The sequence below is a fragment of the Oncorhynchus masou genome, chromosome 29, assembly GCF_036934945.1.
Source record: "Oncorhynchus masou masou isolate Uvic2021 chromosome 29, UVic_Omas_1.1, whole genome shotgun sequence".
NCBI classification, from domain to species: domain Eukaryota; kingdom Metazoa; phylum Chordata; class Actinopteri; order Salmoniformes; family Salmonidae; genus Oncorhynchus; species Oncorhynchus masou.
In genome coordinates this window covers 80,026,602-80,047,007 of record NC_088240.1, presented here as the reverse complement: position 1 = coordinate 80,047,007, position 20,406 = coordinate 80,026,602, and the positions used below count along the sequence as shown (strand labels likewise).

Below are 20,406 nucleotides of genomic sequence, written 5' to 3'. Positions count from 1 at the left end.
AAGTCTTGGTTGGTGAGCAGAGCCCAGACCTCACAACCATAAAGGGCAATGGGCTCTATGACTGATTCAGGTATTTTTAGCCAGACCCTAATTGGTATGTTGAATTTTATGTTCCTTTTGATGGCATAGAATGCCCTTCTTGCCTTGTCTCTCAGATCGTTCACAGCTTTGTGGAAGTTACCTGTGGCGCTGATGTTTAGGCCAAGGTACAGTGCCTTGCGAAAGTATTCGGCCCCCTTGAACTTTGCGACCTTTTGCCACATTTCAGGTGTCAAACATAAAGATATAAAACTGTATTTTTTTGTGAAGAATCAACAACAAGTGGGACACAATCATGAAGTGGAACGACATTTATTGGATATTTCAAACTTTTTTAACAAATCAAAAACTTAAAAATTGGGCGTGCAAAATTATTCAGCCCCTTTACTTTCAGTGCAGCAAACTCTCTCCAGAAGTTCAGTGAGGATCTCTGAATGATCCAATGTTGACCTAAATGACTAATGATGATAAATACAATCCACCTGTGTGTAATCAAGTCTCCGTATAAATGCACCTGCACTGTGATAGTCTCAGAGGTCCGTTAAAAGCGCAGAGAGCATCATGAAGAACAAGGAACACACCAGGCAGGTCCGAGATACTGTTGTGAAGAAGTTTAAAGCCGGATTTGGATACAAAAAGATTTCCCAAGCTTTAAACATCCCAAGGAGCACTGTGCAAGCGATAATATTGAAATGGAAGGAGTATCAGACCACTGCAAATCTACCAAGACCCGGCCGTCCCTCTAAACTTTCAGCTCATACAAGGAGAAGACTGATCAGAGATGCAGCCAAGAGGCCCATGATCACTCTGGATGAACTGCAGAGATCTACAGCTGAGGTGGGAGACTCTGTCCATAGGACAACAATCAGTCATATATTGCACCAATCTGGCCTTTATGGAAGAGTGGCAAGAAGAAAGCCATTTCTTAAAGATATCCATAAAAAGTGTTGTTTAAGTTTGCCACAAGCCACCTGGGAGACACACCAAACATGTGGAAGAAGGTGCTCTGGTCAGATGAAACCAAAATTGAACTTTTTGGCAACAATGCAAAATGTTATGTTTGGCGTAAAAGCAACACAGCTCATCACCCTGAACACACCATACCCACTGTCAAACATGGTGGTGGCAGCATCATGGTTTGGGCCTGCTTTTCTTCAGCAGGGACAGGGAAGATGGTTAAAATTGATGGGAAGATGGATGGAGCCAAATACAGGACCATTCTGGAAGAAAACCTGATGGAGTCTGCAAAAGACCTGAGACTGGGACGGAGATTTGTCTTCCAACAAGACAATGATCCAAAACATAAAGCAAAATCTACAATGGAATGGTTAAAAAATAAACATATCCAGGTGTTAGAATGGCCAAGTCAAAGTCCAGACCTGAATCCAATTGAGAATCTGTGGAAAGAACTGAAAACTGCTGTTCACAAATGCTCTCCATCCAACCTCACTGAGCTCGAGCTGTTTTGCAAGGAGGAATGGGAAAAAATTTCAGTCTCTCGATGTGCAAAACTGATAGAGACATACCCCAAGCGACTTACAGCTTTAATCGCAGCAAAAGGTGGCGCTACAAAGTATTAACTTAAGGGGGCTGAATAATTTTGCACGCCCAATTTTTCAGTTTTTGATTTGTTAATTTTTTTTAAATATACAATAAATGTCGTTCCACTTCATGATTGTGTCCCACTTGTTGTTGATTCTTCACAAAAAAATACAATTTTATATCTTTATGTCTGAAGCCTGAAATGTGGCAAAAGGTCGCAAAGTTCAAGGGGGCCGAATACTTTCGCAAGGCACTGTATGTATAGTTTTTTGTGTGCTCGAGGTCAATGGTGTCTAGGTGGAATTTGTATTTGTGGTCCTGGCGACTGGATTTTTTTTGGAACACCATTATTTTGGTCTTACTGGGATTTACTGTCAGGGCCCAGGTCTGGCAGAATCTGTGCAGAATATCTAGGTGCTGCTGTAGGCCCTCCTTGGTTGGTGACAGAAGCACCAGATCATCAGCAAACAGTAGACATTTGACTTCAGATTCTAGAAGGGTGAGGCCGGGTGCTGCAGACTTTTCTAGTGCCCGCGCCAATTCGTTGATATATATGTTGAAGAGGGTGGGGCTTAAGCTGCATCCCTGTCTCACCCCACGACCCTGTGTGAAGAAATGTGTGTGTTTTTTGCCAATTTTAAACGCACACTTGTTGTTTGTGTACATGGATTTTATAATGTCGTATGTTTTACCCCTAACACCACTTTCCATCAATTTGTATAGTAGACCCTCTTGCCAAATTGAGTCGAAGGCTTTTTTGAAATCAACAATGCATGAGAAGACTTTGCCTTTGTTTTGGTTTGTTTAGTTGTCAATTAGGGTGTGCAGGGTGAATACATGGTCTGTTGTACGGTAATTTGGTAAAAAGGTAATTTGGTAAAAAGCCAATTTGACATTTGCTCAGTACATTGTTTTCATTGAGGAAATGTACGAGTCTGCTGTTAATGATAATGCAGAGGATTTTCCCAAGGTTGCTGTTGACGCATATCCTACGGTAGTTATTGGAGTCAAATTTGTCTCCCAGAGCTAAGGATGATTTTAAAGAGTTTTAGTATAGCCAATTGGAATTTGTTGTCTGTATATTTTATCATTTCATTGAGGATATCATCAACACCACATGCCTTTTTGGGTTGGAGGGTTTTTATGTTGTCCTGTTGCTCATTCAAGGTAATTGGAGAATCCAGTGGGTTCGTTCTGGTTGTCTTTAATAGTTGATTCTAAGATTTGTATTTGATTATGTGTTTGTTTTTGCTTTTTATTCCTTGTTATAGAGCCAAAAAGATTGGAGAAGTGGTTTACCCCATACATCTCCATTTTGGATAGATAATTCTTCGTGTTGTTGTTTGTTTAGTGTTTTCCAATTTTCCCAAAAGTGGTTAGAGTCTGTCTTTCTCTCTCTCCCTTTCTCTTTCTCTCTTTATCTCTTTCTCTGTCTCTCTTTCACCCTGTCTTTCTCTCTCTCTCTTTCACCCTGTCTTTCTCTCTCTCTCTCTCTCTTTTTCACCCTGTCTTCTCTCTCTCTCTCTCTCTCTCTCTCTCTCTCTCTCTCTCTCTCTCTCTCTCTCTGTCTCTGTCTCTCTCTAGGTGTACGTGTTGAGGCCAGCTGGTGTGGATGTCCTGGCCCAGAGAGGTGACTGTAGGGTGGGAGAGACCATCACCCTTCCACTGACTGTCTGGGGGGTCCAGGAGGAGGAGACCCAGACCCAGGACCCTCCCCAGGGAAGCTCTGGCCCCCAGACCCTGCTGGAGGTGACAGACTGCTCTCTCATCAACCTCCACGTCACCACGTCACCACAGGGGATATTCACCCCTCTACCAGGTACACACACACACACACACAGTGTGGCTCTGCTCTCTATGTGCGTAACTAAGGTAAGCTGTGAAAGCAGAAATACTGTCACATATACTGTCACATACACACACACACACACACACCAGCACGCATGCATGCACACACACTCTTGTAAACACACACAGTTTACAACACACACACTCTTATGAACACACACAGAGGAGAAACACAGAAGTCATTTGTAAGTTCAATTCATTTTACTGTATATTAGCCAACCAATATCACTCTTCCTGTGATTAAGTGTGTATGTTTTAATTATTGAGATGGAATCTCAGTGCTCTTAACGGTGTGCTGATGTGGGTCAGGTCCTCTCTCTCCTTATTGAGTAGAGGACCTGGAGGAGTGGACACCTGATTCACTGCAGGCCAGAGAGACATACAGAAAGACACACAGACAGAGAGAGAGACACACAGAGCAAGAGAGACAGAGACCAAGACAGACGGAGCGCGAGACAGACGGAGCGCGAGACAGACGGAGCGCGAGACAGACGGAGCGCGAGACAGACGGAGCGCGAGACAGACGGAGCGCGAGACAGACGGAGCGCGAGACAGACGGAGCGCGAGACAGACGGAGCGCGAGACAGACGGAGCGCGAGACAGACGGAGCGCGAGACAGACGGAGCGCGAGACAGACGGAGCGCGAGACAGACGGAGCGCGAGACAGACGGAGCGAGAGACAGACGGAGCGAGAGACAGACGGAGCGAGACAGTCCGACTGAGAGAGACAGTCCGACTGAGAGAGACAGTCCGACTGAGAGAGACAGTCCGACTGAGAGAGACAGTCCGACTGAGAGTGTGTGTGTGTGTGTGTGTGTGTGTGTGTGTGTGTGTGTGTGTGTGTGTGTGTGTGTGTGTGTGTGTGTGTGTGTGTGTGTGTGTGTGTGTGTGTGTGTGTGTCTGTGTGTGTGTGTAGGTTCTGTGGGTCCAGGCTCAGGGTTCTGTGGAGGACTCCAGCTGGAAGCAGTGGGACCAGGCCACACCCTCATCACTATCACCGTGGAAATGGAAAACTACAACATCACTTCCATGGCAACGCTGGCCGCCCACAGTCCCCTCAAGGTGCACACAGAGACTGAGAGAGACTGGGGGGTTTAATTGACTTATGTTCCCCAGGTTGGAGGAGGGTGGTTTCTAATGATGCCAGTGGAGGGTTGAGCACCACACTGCTCCCATCTGGATACACTCTGACACATGTACTTCTAGTTCCTGATAGGCTTAGGCAGTATCCATTTCTCCGAACCTTCATACCATCCTTTTACCATCCCGGAGTTTACGGTAATACCGATGCCGCGGGGCGGGTGGGGTGGGGGGGGTGGGGGGGTACTGTATGGCCTTCCTTACGCTTACAATGCACCACTGCCGGTTCATGTGTTGCGCTTACAATGCTACCTGTCTTATGTCATTTACCTTCTCTAGGCCTACTTGTTATTGACATTAGGGTTTTTATGTTCTCGTCAACACAATGCAACACAGCAATCTCACCTCAGTGAGGCACATTCATTCTATTCTAATTATTCAGTTATATGGCTCACTTTCCCATCAACTACAACCATGCCTGTTGCGTGTAGCCTACCATTTAAGCCGGGTGGACAGTGCACAACTTTCAAAATCCTAACATCGCTGAGCCTCTATTATTAAACGACTGTCTATCCAGTCGGATAAACCCTCCAAACAGCCTCTCCAAAGGCTCGGTGGTGTTCGCATGGTCCTAAAGCACACCAGGCCTCATTTTCTATCACATTCCAATGATAATACTGCCATTGACAAAAATTCATTTTTTTTTCCCCCAGTGAAAGTTGTGCACCTGCCCCACATATACAATTATCTATAAGGTCCCTCAGTCGAGTAGTGAATTTTAAGCACAGATTCAACCACAAAGACCAGAAAGGTTTTCCAATGCCTTGCAAAGAAGCACACCGATTTGGTAAAAATATAAAAGCAGACCCTGAATATCCCTGTGAGCATGGTGAAGCTGTTAATTAGGTTTTGGGATGGTGTATCAATAAACCCAGTCACTACAAAGATACAGGCGTCCTTCCTGACTCAGTTGCCGAAGACGAAGGAAACTGCTCAGGGATTTCACCATGAGGCCAATGGTGACTTTAAAACCGTTAGAGTTTAATGGCTATGATAGGAGAAAACTGAGGATGGACCAACAATATTGTAGTTACTCCAACATACTAACCTAAATGACAGTGAAGAAGTCTGTACAGATTTGTTTTAATTTTCCAAAACATGCATCCTGTTTGCAATAAGGCAGTAAAGTAAAACTGCAAAGAAATGTGGTAAAGTAATTAACTTTATGTCCTGAATACAATGCGTTATGTTTTGGGCAAATCCAACACAACACATCCCCACTCTTCATATGGCCTTCCTTGCATGGTGGTGGCTGCATCATGTTATGGGTATGCTTGTCATCGGCAAGGACTATGGAGTTTTTTATGATACAAAGGAATGGAATAGAGCTAAGCACAGGTAAAATTGTAGAGGAACACCTGGTTCTGTCAGCTTTCCAACAGACACTGGGAGACAGTCAGCAAGAAAATTACCTTAAACAAGGCCACTTGAGTTGCTTGAATGTTCCTGAGTGGCCTAGTTACAGTTTTGACTTAAAAATGGCTCTTTAGCAATGATCAACAACCAACTTGGCAGAGCTTGAAGAATTTTTTAAATAATAATTTTGTACAATCCAGATGTGCAAAGTTCTTAGAGACTTACCCAGAAAGACTCACAGCTGCCAAAGGTCATTCTAACATGTATTGATTCAGGAAGTTGAATACTTATCCACTTACCCAGTATGTAAGTAGTTTTTTATTTTTCATATTTTTTGTTTTACAAATATTATAATTTTTTCTTCCACCTTGACATTACAGAATATTTTGTATAGCTCGTTGACAATTCAATAATTGTAATCCCACTTCGTAACACAAAATAATGTGGAAAAATTCAAACGGTGTGAATAGTGAAAGCACTGTACATTTCTATTCATACAGTATACCAGGTTTCTCTCTGTCTGTCATCTCTATAAATGTTACTCCTTGTCCCTCTTCTCATCCCTCTCTTCCCCCTCTCTCTCCAGGCCCTGGTTTCAGAGGTGGTCTTGTCTTTGGGTGCGTCTTGCCTCGTTGTCTTCGAGGGGGGGCCACAGCCCTGGCCCTTGGTCCCAGCACGTTTCCATGGCGATGCCCAGGCTGAGGGAGAGGGGCTGGGCGTGGAGGCTCTCAGCCTTTCAGAGCCCAGGAGAGCCCAGCAGCACACCTACAGGGTCACCTGCCACGCCCTGGGGGAACAGGTGGGGGGGACAGGGGTGTGTGTTTCAGATGGAGGAAGGAAGGGAGGGAGGGAGGGACAGGAGTGTGTGTTTTCAGATGGAGGAAGGGAGGGACAGGTGTGTGTGTTTTCAGATGGAGGAAGGGAGGGACAGGTGTGTGTGTTTTCAGATGGAGGAAGGGAGGGACAGGAGTGTGTGTTTTCAGATGGAGGAAGGGAGGGACAGGACTGTGTGTTTTCAGATGGAGGAAGGGAGGGACAGGTGTGTGTGTGTGTTTCAGATGGAGGAAGGGAGGGAGGGACAGGTGTGTGTGTGTTTCAGATGGAGGAAGGGAGGGAGGGACAGGTGTGTGTGTTTTCAGATGGAGGAAGGGAGGGAGGGACAGGTGTGTGTGTGTTTCAGATGGAGGAAGGGAGGGAGGGACAGGGTGTGTGTTTCAGAGGGGGAGACAGAAGTGCGTGTTTTCAGATGGAGGGAGGGACAGGTGTGTGTGTTTTCAGATGGATGGAGGAAGGGAGGGAGGGACAGTTGTGTGTTTTCAGATGGATGGAGGAAGGGAGGGAGGGACAGTTGTGTGTTTTCAGATGGAGGAAGGAAGGGAGGGAGGGAGGGACAGGTATGTGTTTTCAGATGGAGGAAGGAAGGGAGGAACAGTTGTGTGTTTTCAGATGGAGTGAGGGAGGGACAGGTGTGTTTGTTTTCAGATGGAGGAAGGAAGGGAGGGAGGGACAGGTGTGTGTGTTTTCAGATGGAGGAAGGAAGGGAGGGAGGGAGGGAGGGAGGGAGGGAGGGAGGGACAGGGGTGTGCGTTTTCAGATGGAGGAAGGGAGGAAGGGACAGTTGTGTGTGTTTTCAGATGGAGGAAGGAAGGGAGGGAGGGAGGGAGGGACAGGTGTGTGTGTTTTCAGATGGAGGGAGGGAGGGAGGGAGGGACAGGGGTGTGTGTTTTCAGATGGAGGAAGGAAGGGAGAGAGGGAGGGACAGGTGTGTGTGTTTTCAGATGGAGGGAGGGAGGGACAGGGGTGTGTGTTTTCAGATGGAGGAAGGAAGGGAGAGAGGGAGGGACAGGTGTGTGTGTTTTCAGATGGAGGGAGGAAGGGAGAGAGGGAGGGACAGGTGTGTGTGTTTTCAGATGGAGGGAGGGAGGGAGGGAGGGAGGGAGGGAGGGACGGGGTGTCTGTTTTCAGATGGAGGAAGGGAGGGAGGGAGGGACAGGGGTGTGTGTTTTCAGATGGAGGGAGGGAGGGAGGGACAGGTGTGTGTGTTTTCAGATGGAGGGAGGGACAGGTGTGTGTTTTCAGATGGAGGGAGGGACAGGTGTGTGTTTTTAGATGGAGGAAGGAAGGGAAGGATGGAGGGACAGGTGTGTGTGTGTTCAGATGGAGGGAGGGAGGGAGGGACAGGTGTGTGTTTTCAGATGGAGGAAGGAAGGGAGAGAGGGAGGGACAGGTGTGTGTGTTTTCAGATGGAGGGAGGAAGGGAGAGAGGGAGGGACAGGTGTGTGTGTTTTCAGATGGAGGGAGGGAGGGAGGGAGGGACGGGGTGTCTGTTTTCAGATGGAGGAAGGGAGGGAGGGAGGGAGGGACAGGGGTGTGTGTTTTCAGATGGAGGGAGGGAGGGAGGGACAGGTGTGTGTGTTTTCAGATGGAGGGAGGGACAGGTGTGTGTTTTCAGATGGAGGGAGGGACAGGTGTGTGTTTTTAGATGGAGGAAGGAAGGTAAGGATGGAGGGACAGGTGTGTGTGTGTTCAGATGGAGGGAGGGAGGGAGGGACAGGTGTGTGTTTTCAGATGGAGGAAGGAAGGGAGGGAGGGACAGGTGTGTGTGTTTTCAGATGGAGGAAGGGAGGGAGGGAGGGACAGGTGTGTGTGTTTTCAGATGGAGGAAGGGAGGGAGGGAGGGACAGGTGTGTGTGTTTTCAGATGGAGGAAGGGAGGGACAGGTGTGTGTTTTCAGATGGAGGAAGGGAGGGAGGGACAGGTGTGTGTGTTCAGATGGAGGAAGGAAGGGAGGGAGGAAGGGACAGGTGTATGTGTGTTCAGATGGAGGAAGGGAGGGAGGGACAGGTGTGTGTGTTTTCAGATGGAGGAAGGGAGGGAGGGACAGGTGTGTGTGTTTTCAGATGAAGGGAGGGAGGGAGGGATTGAGGGAGGGAGGGAGGGACAGGGGTGTGTGTTTCAGATGAAGGGAGGGAGGGACAGGGTCTGTTTTAGTGTGATGTCTTTAGCTAATTGACAATACATGGACTTTATAGAGTTTATTGACTGACAGTAAAACATTATTTTTGAAGCTGACACCAATTTCTCAGATAAAAATAGAAGACAATATTCCATTTAAATGTAAGTATTTGCCTCTCTGAATCAACTGTGTGTGTCTTTGTGTGTGTAGTGGCTGGTGTTCAGCAGTGGGAACTCCCCAGGTCCTCTGAACCAGGATCCCTCAGTAGAGCGGAGCAGAGTGAGAGTAGACTGCAGCGCCCCGGGTTCTCTCTCTCTCTCCCTCCTACCCTCCTTTCCTCCTTTCCTCCCTCCATCCTCCCTGTCCCACCCGTGCCCTGAGCCCCACTATCCTGACAGTCTGGTGAGTGTTTCTCTATCGCTCATTGCCTCTTTACCTCCCCTTTCCCCACCTCTGTCTCTCTCGGTCTCTCTCTGTTTCTCTCTCTCTGTCTCTCGGCCTCTCTCTGTCTCTCGGCCTCTCTCTGTCTCTCTGTCTCTCGGCCTCTCTCTGTCTCTCGGCCTCTCTCTGTCTCTCGGCCTCTCTCTGTCTCTCGGTCTCTCTCTGTCTCTCTGTCTCTCGGCCTCTCTCGGTCTCTCGGCCTCTCTCGGCCTCTCTCTGTCTCTCTGTCTCTCGGCCTCTCTCTGTCTCTCGGCCTCTCTCTGTCTCTCGGCCTCTCTCTGTCTCTCGGCCTCTCTCTGTCTCTCTGTCTCTCGGCCTCTCTCGGTCTCTCGGCCTCTCTCTGTCTCTCGGCCTCTCTCTGTCTCTCGGCCTCTCTCTGTCTCTCGGCCTCTCTCTGTCTCTCTGTCTCTCGGCCTCTCTCGGTCTCTCGGCCTCTCTCGGTCTCTCACTTTTTCATATTTCCTTTTGTTTTTTTTCTCTCTCTGCCCTCATTAACCTCTCCTAGTTTATCTCTGTTTCCCTCTATCACACACAGACACATGCCTCACTCCCTTCCTCCCTTCCTCTCTCCTCCCTCCCTTCCTCTCTCCTCCCTCCTTCTCACTCTTTTTACTTGTGCCTGAGAAAAGTGATGGTGGTCTCCATAGCAACTCCTGTATCTGTCTTCACAACAACATTTGTGTGAAAGGGGGATTTTTCATCAAGGAAAAGTACATTGGAGCACACACACACACACACACACACACACACACACACACACACACACACACACACACACAAACATGGAAAACCTGTTGACTGCAATCAGGGCCTCTTTCACACAAATTGCCTGTGAAAATTGCAGATGAGAATGAATGACTGATTTTATTTGAAATAGAACATGAGTACGATATCCTTTCTGTTTATCCTTGTGGTTTAAGAGGCTGCTTGTAGAGGCAAAGCTCATTTTTGTTGAAACCTAAAAGAGACTGGCCGCCACTCAGGTAGTAGCCATATTGCAGTAGTGTTCTCAGTGTACAGTGCCCTCTCTCCACTGAGCAAACTAATATACACACTTCTACTGCAATGTCTCTACTTCCCGGGTGGGATGGGAACGACCAATCAGTCAGCACATACACACAGCACACACAGAGCACACAGCACACACAGCACACACACACACACACACACACACACACACACACACACACACACACACACACACACACACACACACACACACACACACACACACACACACACACACAGCGCACACACACACACACACACACACACACACACACACACACACACACACACAGCACAAACACACACAGCACAAACACACACACAGCACTCAGTCCTCTCTTTGCTTATCTTAATGACCCAAACAGATGTTTCACCAAGTAGCTCAGACCAAAACGCTCTTCTAGCATATGGTGTGTCTGCCCCTCTCCCACTCTCTGTCTGCCTCTCTCCCACCCTCCGCCTGCCTCTCTCCCAATCTCCGTCTGCCTCTCTCCCACTCTCTGTCTGCCTCTCCCCCACTCTCCGTCTGCCTCTCTCCCAATCTCCGTCTGCCTCTCTCCCACTCTCTGTCTGCCTCTCCCCCACTCTCCGTCTGCCTCTCTCCCAATTTCCGTCTGCCTCTCTCCCACTCTCTGTCTGCCTCTCTCCCACTCTCTGTCTGCCTCTCTCCCACTCTCTGTCTGCCTCTCTCCCACTCTCTGTCTGCCTCTCTCCCACTCTCTGTCTGCCTCTCTCCCACTCTCTGTCTGCCTCTCTCCCACTCTCTGTCTGCCTCTCTCCCACTCTCTGTCTGCCTCTCTCCCACTCTCTGTCTGCCTCTCTCCCACTCTCCGTCTGCCTCTCTCCCACCCTCCGCCTGCCTCTCTCCCACCCTCCGCCTGCCTCTCTCCCACTCCCTGTCTGCCTCTCTCCCAGCCTCCGTCTGCCTCTCTCCCCCTTCTCCGTCTGCCTCTCTCCCCCACCCTCCGCCTGCCTCTCCCCCACCCTCCGCCTGCCTCTCTCCCACCCTCCGCCTGCCTCTCTCCCACTCTGTCTGCATCTCTCCCACTCTCTGTCTGCATCTCTCCTTATCTAACAACACTTTACCCATCACTCTGTTCATGTTTGCATTGTGTCTATGTTTACTTTTAGGACGTAAATGGAATTTGTTTGGGCCAGTCATATTATTGGAAACTTCGTCCCCGTAACGTCATCCCCTCCCTCACTCCCTCCCTCCCTCCCTCCCTCCCTCTCTCTCTCTCTCTCTCTCTCTCTCCCTCCCTCCCTCTCTCTCTCTCTCTCTCTCTCTCTCTCTCTCCAGTTGTCTGTGTCCAGTAGCAGGGATGCTGTGCTGCAGTTAGCAGTGTTTGACCACCGGGGGGTGCAGTTTGACAACTTCAGCTCGTGCTCAGTGAACTGGCTGACCTCCAACTACTCCCTGCTGTCCCTGCCCTCACACACACACATGGGCCTGGCAGACACACACACACCCAGCGGCCACAGCAAACTGCACGGTCAGGGTTTTCATTACTCGTTCAGCCTAGGGGAGATCCAGGCACAATAGAGATGGTGTGTGTGTGGTGTTTAGTATGTTTTATGGTCGTTGATGAAATGGTTTGTTAAAGGGATGCTCGTTACCACACAAGTACCAGTTATCGGGGATTGTGTTGAGGGGATTTCAATAGAATCAGAGAGGCCGTGTTGTCAGGCCCCTAACATTTTCAGAAGTGGATGTTGATAGGCGGTGTGTGTACATGCAGAGTTTTGATTGGTTGTCTCTGTGTTGCAGGTCGTCAGGTGCTCCGCGCCCACGATCTAACAGGGACAGTCACCATCACTGTGGCCCTCACACCTGCACAGGTAATTGTGTGTGTGTGTGTGTGTGCGCGTGCGTGTGTGCGTGCATATTATAACTCTGTGTGTGTTGTATTGTAGGACTCATGGGCAACACCGCTGACTACGTCTGTGCATCTGAGACTGGTGGAGGACATGCTGTGGGACAAACGTGCTATAACCCTCTATAACCACCCTGACGTCACTGTGAGTGTTATAAAGCCTTTATAACTACTCTGACACATTGCCAATGCCACTGTGAATAACCTATCAGATTTAATGCATGACTTTCCCCTCTCTCTCAATTCAATTCAAGGGCCTTTATTGGGAAATATGTGTTAACATTGCCAAAGCAAGTGAGGTAGATAATATACAAAAGTGAAATAAACAATAAAAATGAACAGTAAAAATTACACATACAGAAGTTTCAAAACAATAAAGACATTACAAATGTCATATTATATATAAAACACTGTGTATATGTGTATATATATATATATATATATATGTGTGTGTTTTAACAATGTACAAATGGTTAAAGTACACAAGGGAAAATAAATAAGCATAAATATGGGTTCTATTTACAATGGTGTTTGTTCTTCACTGGTTGCCCTTTTCTCGTGGCAACAGGTCACAAATCTTGCTGCTGTGATGGCACACTGTGGAATTTCACCCAGTAGATATAGGAGTTTATCAAAATTGGATTTGTTTTCGAATTCTTTGTGGATCTGTGTAATCTGAGGGAAATATGTGTCTCTAATATGGTCATACATTGGGCAGGAGGTTAGGAAGTGCAGCTCAGTTTCCACCTTGGGATTTGCTTCTAATTGTGTTGCTGTCCTGGGGCTCTGTGGTTTGTGTTTGTGAACAGAGCCCCAGGACCAGCTTGCTTAGGGGACTATTCTCCAGGTTCATCTCTCTGTTGGTGATGGCTTTGTTATGGAAGGTTTGGGAATCGCTTCCTTTTAGGTGGTTATAGAATTTAACGGCTCTTTTCTGGATTTTGATAATTAGTGGGTATCGGCCTAATTCTGCTCTGCATGCATTATTTGGTGTTCTATGTTGTACACAATATATATTTTGCCTAATTCTGCATGCAGAGTCTCAATTTGGTGTTTGTCCCATTTTGTGAATTCTTGGTTGGTGAGCAGACCCCAGACCTCACAACCATAAAGGGCAATGGGCTCTGTGACTGATTCAAGTATTTTTAGCCAGATCGTAATTGGTATGTTGAATTTTATGTTCCTTTTGATGGCATAGAATGCCCTTCTTGCCTTGTCTCTCAGATCGTTCACAGCTTTGTGGAAGTTACCTGTGGCGCTGATGTTTAGGCCAAGATATGTATAGTTTTTTGTGTGCTTTAGGGCAATGGTGTCTAGATGGAATTTGTATTTGTGGTCCTGGCGACTGGACCTTTTTTGGAACACCATTATTTTGGTCTTACTGAGATTTACTGTCAGGGCCCAGGTCTGGCAGAATCTGTGCAGAAGATCTAGGTGCTGCTGTAGGCCCTCCTTGGTTGGTGACAGAAGCACCAGATCATCAGCAAACAATAGACATTTGACTTCAGATTCTAGTAGGGTGAGGCCGGGTGCTGCAGACTTTTCTAGTGCCCGTGCCAATTCGTTGATATATATGTTAAAGAGGTTGGGGCTTAAGCTGCATCCCCGTCTCACCCACGGCCCTGTGTGAAGAAATGTGTTCTTTTCAAATTTTTACTTTTAAATTTTTATTTTTATTTTTGCATTTTCCAATTAAGAACATTCAAAACAAAAGTGAAAGGATATTAGACAACAATAGGACAGTAACAGACGAGCGTAAAAAAATAAATATATATATATATAATTATATATACAAACATACAATAAAAATTTTTTGACATTGGATCATATGGTCACCTGCCGTAGGCTACATATTATACATGACGTGTGAAACATTATGTGATGATTATATAGAGATTCAATCAATGTGATGTGGGGGGAGATTCTCCATATAGTCAATAAAAGGTTGCCAAATTCTGTAAAATGTCTTTAACTTATTCCTCAAGCAGTAAGTGATTTTCTCCAAAGGGATACAACTATTAACTTCCGATAGCCACATTGCAACTGGCAGGGAGGAATCCAATTTCCATTTCAAGGCAATACATTTCTTGGCAATCGCTAGCGATATTTCTGTTAGCTTTATAGTATGGCTTTGCCTAAGATTGGTGTTCGTAAAGTTGCCCAGTAGACAGACCTCCGGGTCTAAAGGGAATGCAACCCTGTGAATTGAGGATATGGTATCGCATACCCCCTGTCAGAAACCGTGTAGTTTTGAACACTGCCAAATGGAATGGAGGAATGTTCCTTCATCTGAGCCACATCTAAAACATAGGGAGGAGATATCAGAGTTGAACTTGTGCAGTCTAGATGGGGTGATATAGAGCTGATGGAGGAAATTAAACTGGATCAGTCTGTATCTGGAGTTCAATGTGGATGTAACACCATCCCTGCATAGGTCACTCCATAGACCCTCATCAAGATCAAGATCCAGATCTTTTTCCCATCTTAGTCGGGGTTTATCTAGCTCAGGCAGTGTTAGTCCTGACATAAGAGTATCGTAAACACGGGAGATGGTCTTGAACAGTGGTTGGTCTGCGTGGCAGAGTTGATCAATAGGTGACATCTTAGGTAGGTTCCATTGTACCTTGAGTCACCCAAATAAAGTTTTGTAGTTGTAGGTAGCTAAAGAAGTCCCTGTTAGGCAAGTGGTATTTCTGTTTCAGCTGATCAAAAGACATAAGAACTCCCTCCTCATAACAATGTACCAGAAGAGTGGTACCCTTTTCAGACCATGGTCTAAAGTTACTATTCTGGAAAAACATAGGAATCAATCTATTGTTCCATAAAGGGGTTTTAGGGGACAGAAATCCCCCTCGTCTGAACAACTCTGCAGTTTGCACCATGCCAGGACAGAATGTATGATTAAAGGGTTGTCTGGGATGGTTTTTATACATTTTCTGTCCCATTTGTAAAACAATTCTGCCCCAGTGTCATCATTTACCTCAAGCTTTTCAATGTTCAACCATGAGGGAGAGGGACCATTGTCAATCCTCTGAGCCAGAAACCTAGACTGTGCAGCCCAGTAGTACATTCTAAAATTGGGGAGGTTTAAGCCCCCTGTAATCAAAGGTCAGTTTATCCAGGCCAACCCTAGGGGTTTTGCCGTGCCAGATATACCGTCTGGTCAGCTTGTCGAGAGAGGAAAAGAATGCTGCGGGCACAGTGATGGGGAGAGATTGAAACAGATATAGACATCTGGGCAGGACATTCATTTTAATTACATTGATTCTACCCAGTAGAGTGAGAGGTAGGTCTATCCATTTACAAAGGTCACCCTCCACCTTTTGCAACAAATTGGCCAGATTGAGTTCATAGAGGTTGTTCACATTACCATCCACCATTATGCCCAAATATGTGAAGCCCATAGGCGACCATCTAAAAGGAAACTTGTGCTTGTTGATATGATGGTCAAAGACAGACAACTGCAATATTTCGCTTTCATCAAAATTGACCTTATATCCAGAGAAAGAACTATAACACTGTAGTAGGATCTGCAAGTGAGAGAGGGAGTGTTCTGGGTTTGTTAGAAATAAGGTAAGGTCGTCCGCAAAGAGTGATCATTTATGGGTATGGGGGCCCACCTCAAAGCCATGTATGTCAGGGCACGTTCTACTAGCCTCAGCCAACGGTTCGATGGCGAGGGCAGAGGTGGGGGCTAATTGGGCAACCTTGTCTGTTCCCCCTATAAAGAGGGAAAGTGGAGGAAGTAATCCCATTGGTAGCAATCCTAGCTTTATGAGATTTGTAGAGTGATTTTATCAAATTTACAAACACGGTACCTAAACCGAACTTTTCCAAGATGCGAGAGGTATGGTCATTCAACCCTATCAAAGGCCTTTTCAGCGTCGAGGGAGACTGCGACACTGGGTATTTTGTTTTTGTTAGCAAGGTGAATTATATCAAAGGACAATCTATTAATTATGAAGCCAGTCTGATCTGGGTTGACCAACAGGGGAAGACATGCCTCCAGTCTCTTAGATAGCATCTTGGTGACCAGTTTACAATCTGTGTTAAGGAGAGAGATTGGTCTATAGGAGGCGCACTTTAGCGGGTTTTTCCCTTTCTTGTGGATTACAGTAATCACTGCTTGAGAAAAAGACTAGAAAACAGTTGTCTTCCCTGGCTTTGTTAAGTACCTCCATAAGGTAGGGGATCAACAGCTCCCTAAATTATTTATAGAACTCTGGAGGGAAGCCATCCTCCCCAGGAGATTTATTAGAAGGTAAGGATTTAATGGCCTCCAACAATTCAGGAACTGAGAAGTGTTCACTCAGATGCTCGTTGTCTTCCATGACAGGAAGACTTGATATCAGCTTGATATGTGTTCAGAATATTATATTTCAGTTTTTATTTACCAAAAGCCTGTATAGATCTTTAGTCGGGCCTCTTTGGTAGGTTTTCTCCAGCTCTGAGTTTTCAGATTCACGGGCACTCAGTTCCGCACCGTGTTTTCTCTTCAGCCCTTTAGTATAGGAAATGATCTGTCCCCTCAGATAGGCCTTCAATGTGTCCCAAAGAATGAAGCTGTCAGGAGCAGAGGGTTTGTTTGTCAAAGTAAAAATATTGATCTGCTCTTTGATGAATGCACAACATTTAGGTTGCTTTAGGAGTGTAGAATTTAGTCTTCATCTATATGCTCCATTTACCTTGGTATGAATGGAGATTGATAAGAGATTGTCACTAAGCAATCTGGGGAGATACTCGACATCTAACACTCTATGAAACAGTTGTTGATAGTAAAAAGTTATCTATGCGTGTGTGTGTCTTGTGTGGGTGTGAATAAAAAGAGCAGTCCCTATCCTGTGGGTGCAACTGTCTCCAGATGTCTAGTAAATTGAGATCTTTCATGAATGACATAGTGAACTTGTCAGCTTTGGTAAGAAGTGAGGGTTTATCAGAGGACCTATAAAGAACTGTATCTAAACAAAAATTAAAATCTCCTCCAACCAGTAGCCATCCTGGTGGTGCTTAAGCGACCTGAAGGAAGACATTCTGAATAAACATATGGTCATCGAAGTTAGGAGCATAAATATTCAATAGGGTCCAAGACTCTGAAAACATATGCCCCTGCACCAAAAACAAACCTGCCAGAGGGATCAGAGATGGTGTTGTTGACGCAGAAGGGGATGTGTCTACTTATCAAAATTGCAGTTCCTCTTGCTTTGGAGTTAAAAGAGGATGCAAAAACTTTTCCTACCCATTCCAACAATTTCTTGTGTTCACTGGCTGTAAGATGTGTTTCTTGTAAAAACACAATGTCAGCCTTTAATTTCTTAAGGAATGTATAGACTCTTTTCCTTTTAATCGGGCTGTTAAGACCTTTTACGTTGAATGTGACATATTTTAGTGGATTAAACATAGGTTGGATTTCAAATATGTAACTGAATGGAAATCTATTATATAGAGAGAGTTAGGAATTGTTTCAACTTTGTTTTGAACACAGAAGTGACCTATGTGTCTCTTTAGGAAGGAAACAATAAACATAGAACATTTTTTAAATCCCACCCACCCCGATTGTCAGACTAGAACAACAATCCCAACAATCAAACATGAATACACTTGTAGAGATACGTTGCTGCTCGCTTTCCATCTTGCTCTTACTGGCTAAACCTTGGCGTAAACTAAAACCTGCGAGCTCTCTAAGTTGAAAACAAACGTTGTGAATAGATATTTATGGCTGAATATTTACTGCCCACGGTAAGGGCTGCTTGAGTCTCTTTTCGAAAGATGAACATAAATGAGGGGAAAAGCAGTGGGGCTAAGCCCACTTATTGCTTCGCCTAGTGGATATGGACTAAACCAAAATGTACTCCTGTAAATGTAATAGAACTCACCCCGGAAAGATACGGTTAGTTGAAAATGTACAAATCAATTATAGTGACCGGGAGATACCAGCAGTTCAGTCCGGATAAGAGAAAACAAACAAACTGCATTTTATCCCCCAGAGAGACCGTCCTGGCTCAGACGTTGCTCAGTTCTTTGAGAAAAGTGTGCACTTCTCCCGGTGTGTTGAAGAGATGGCTTCGGCCTTTGTACTGAACTTTCATCCGCGCAGGGTGGATGAGGTGGCCGGTGATGTTCTTCTCCTTCAGTGCTTTGATGGCAGGTCTGAACTGCTGGCGATGTCTGGCGAGATCCGCGCTCATATCTGGGAAAAGGCTGACCCTCTTGCCATCGATGGTGATGTCCCCTTTGGCTCTTGCGAGTTGCAGTATCTTCTCTCTGTCTTGGAAACGGAGGAACCTGATCAGCACGGCCCGTGGGGGCTCATTTGACCGGGGTTTCGGCGCTGATGTTCTGTGGGTGCGTTCGATTTCCAGCGGCTTGGTGAAGTTGATTATGCCTAGGACCTCCGGGATCCATTGAGTGAAGAAACGGACCGGGTCACGGCCCTCGCTGTCCTCTTTCAATCTCACCACACGGATATTACTACGTCTACTCTGGTTCTCCATCTGATCTACCTTGTTTTTCAGGTAGGCATTGTCCTTTTGCAGTTGTATCAAGACCTGGTCATGTCTAGCGATGGTATCTTCAACTGTGCTAATGCACAACTCTGCATTAGGTCGTCAATGGAAGAATGGAGTTCAGCCGATTTCTTATCAATTTTCATAGAAAGAACTTTGTTACCATCCTGAATTTCCCGGAGGAGAGTAGCCAGCATGTCGGCAGGCTCGCAAGAGGCTGTTGAGAGCAACTGTCGTCTGAGTTATGAGGGCTAATGCTAATCTTGCTAGCTGTAGTGTTATTGTTATCTTGGGAATCAACTACGTTTTGGTCGTCCTTCTTGCCTCGGTCCATCAATCTTTGGGAAGGTAAGTACTTGACAACTTATCAGCAGATGTTAGAATATTGTTTCAATGTTGTACGTTATGTTATATAGGTAATAATAGTAATAATAATAACTTTGAAGAGCTCGGTTTGTCAACGTCTGCTCAGCACCGCGGCATCACATGCTCCGTCTCGTTTTTTGCCAATTTTAACCGCACACTTGTTGTTTGTGTACATGGATTTTCTAATGTTGTATGTTTCACCCCCAACACCACTATCCATCAATTTGTATAGCATACCCTCATGCCAAATTATGTCAAAGGCTTTTTTGAAATCAACAAAAAGCATGAGAAGACTTTGCCTTTGTTTTGGTTTGTTTGGTTGTCAATTAGGGTGTGCAGGGCGAATACATGGTCTGTTGTACGGTAATTTGGTAAAAAGCCAATTTGACATTTGCTCAGTACATTGTTTTCATTGAGGAAATGTACGAGTCTGCTGTTAATGATAATGCAGAGGATTTTCCCAAGGTTGCTGTTGACGCGTATCCCACGGTAGTTATTGGGGTCAAATTTGTCTTCATTTTTGTGGATTTGGGGTGATCAGTCCTTGGTTCCAAATATTGGGGAAGATGCCAGAGCTAAGGATGATGTTAAAGAGTTTTAGTATAGCCAATTGGAATTTGTTGTCTGTATATTTTATCATTTCATTGAGGATACCATCAACACCACCTGCCTTTTTGGGTTGGAGGGTTTTTATTTTGTCCTGTAGCTCATTCAAGGTAATTGGAGAATACAGTGGGTTCTGGTAATCTTTAATAGTTGATTCTAAGATTTGTATTTGATCCTGTATATGTTTTTGCTCTTTATTCTTTGTTATAGAGCCAAAACGATTGGAAAAGTGGTTTACCCATACATCTCCATTTTGGATAGATCATTATTTGTGTTGTTATTTGATTAGTGTTTTCCAGAAGTGGCTAGAGTCTATGGATTCTTCAATTACATTGAGCTGATTTCTAACATGCTGTTCCTTCTTTTTCCGTAGTGTATTTCTGTATTGTTTTAGTGATTCACCACAGTGAAGGCGTAGACTCAGGTTTTCCGGGTCTCTATGTTTTTGGTTGGACAGGTTTCTCGAATTTCTTTCTTAGATTTTTGCATTCTTCTTCAAACCATATGTCATTGTTGTTCATTTTCTTCAGTTTTCTATTTGAGATCTTTAGATTTGATAGGGAAGCTGAGAGGTCAAATATAATGTTAAGATTTTCTACTGCCAAGTGTACACCTTCACTATTACAGTGGGATGTTTTACCCAGGAAATTGTCTAAAAGGGATTGAATTTGTTGTTGCCTAATTGTTTTTTGGTAGGTTTCCAAACTGCATTCCTTCCATTTATAGC

At 45.6% G+C, this 20,406-nt stretch overlaps 1 protein-coding gene across 1 annotated transcript in view; it reads left to right on the top strand.

Annotated features, from left to right (window-relative positions):
- LOC135519773 (nuclear pore membrane glycoprotein 210-like) overlaps positions 1 to 20,406 on the top strand; it is a 67,257-nt gene that overhangs the window by 9,848 nt on the left and 37,003 nt on the right. Inside the window, exons 13-19 of the mRNA XM_064944993.1 lie at positions 3,166 to 3,400; positions 4,346 to 4,491; positions 6,512 to 6,724; positions 9,092 to 9,283; positions 11,631 to 11,823; positions 12,099 to 12,169; positions 12,245 to 12,349. Coding sequence (XP_064801065.1) covers positions 3,166 to 3,400; positions 4,346 to 4,491; positions 6,512 to 6,724; positions 9,092 to 9,283; positions 11,631 to 11,823; positions 12,099 to 12,169; positions 12,245 to 12,349 — 1,155 coding nt within the window. The remainder of the gene's footprint in view (positions 1 to 3,165; positions 3,401 to 4,345; positions 4,492 to 6,511; positions 6,725 to 9,091; positions 9,284 to 11,630; positions 11,824 to 12,098; positions 12,170 to 12,244; positions 12,350 to 20,406) is intronic.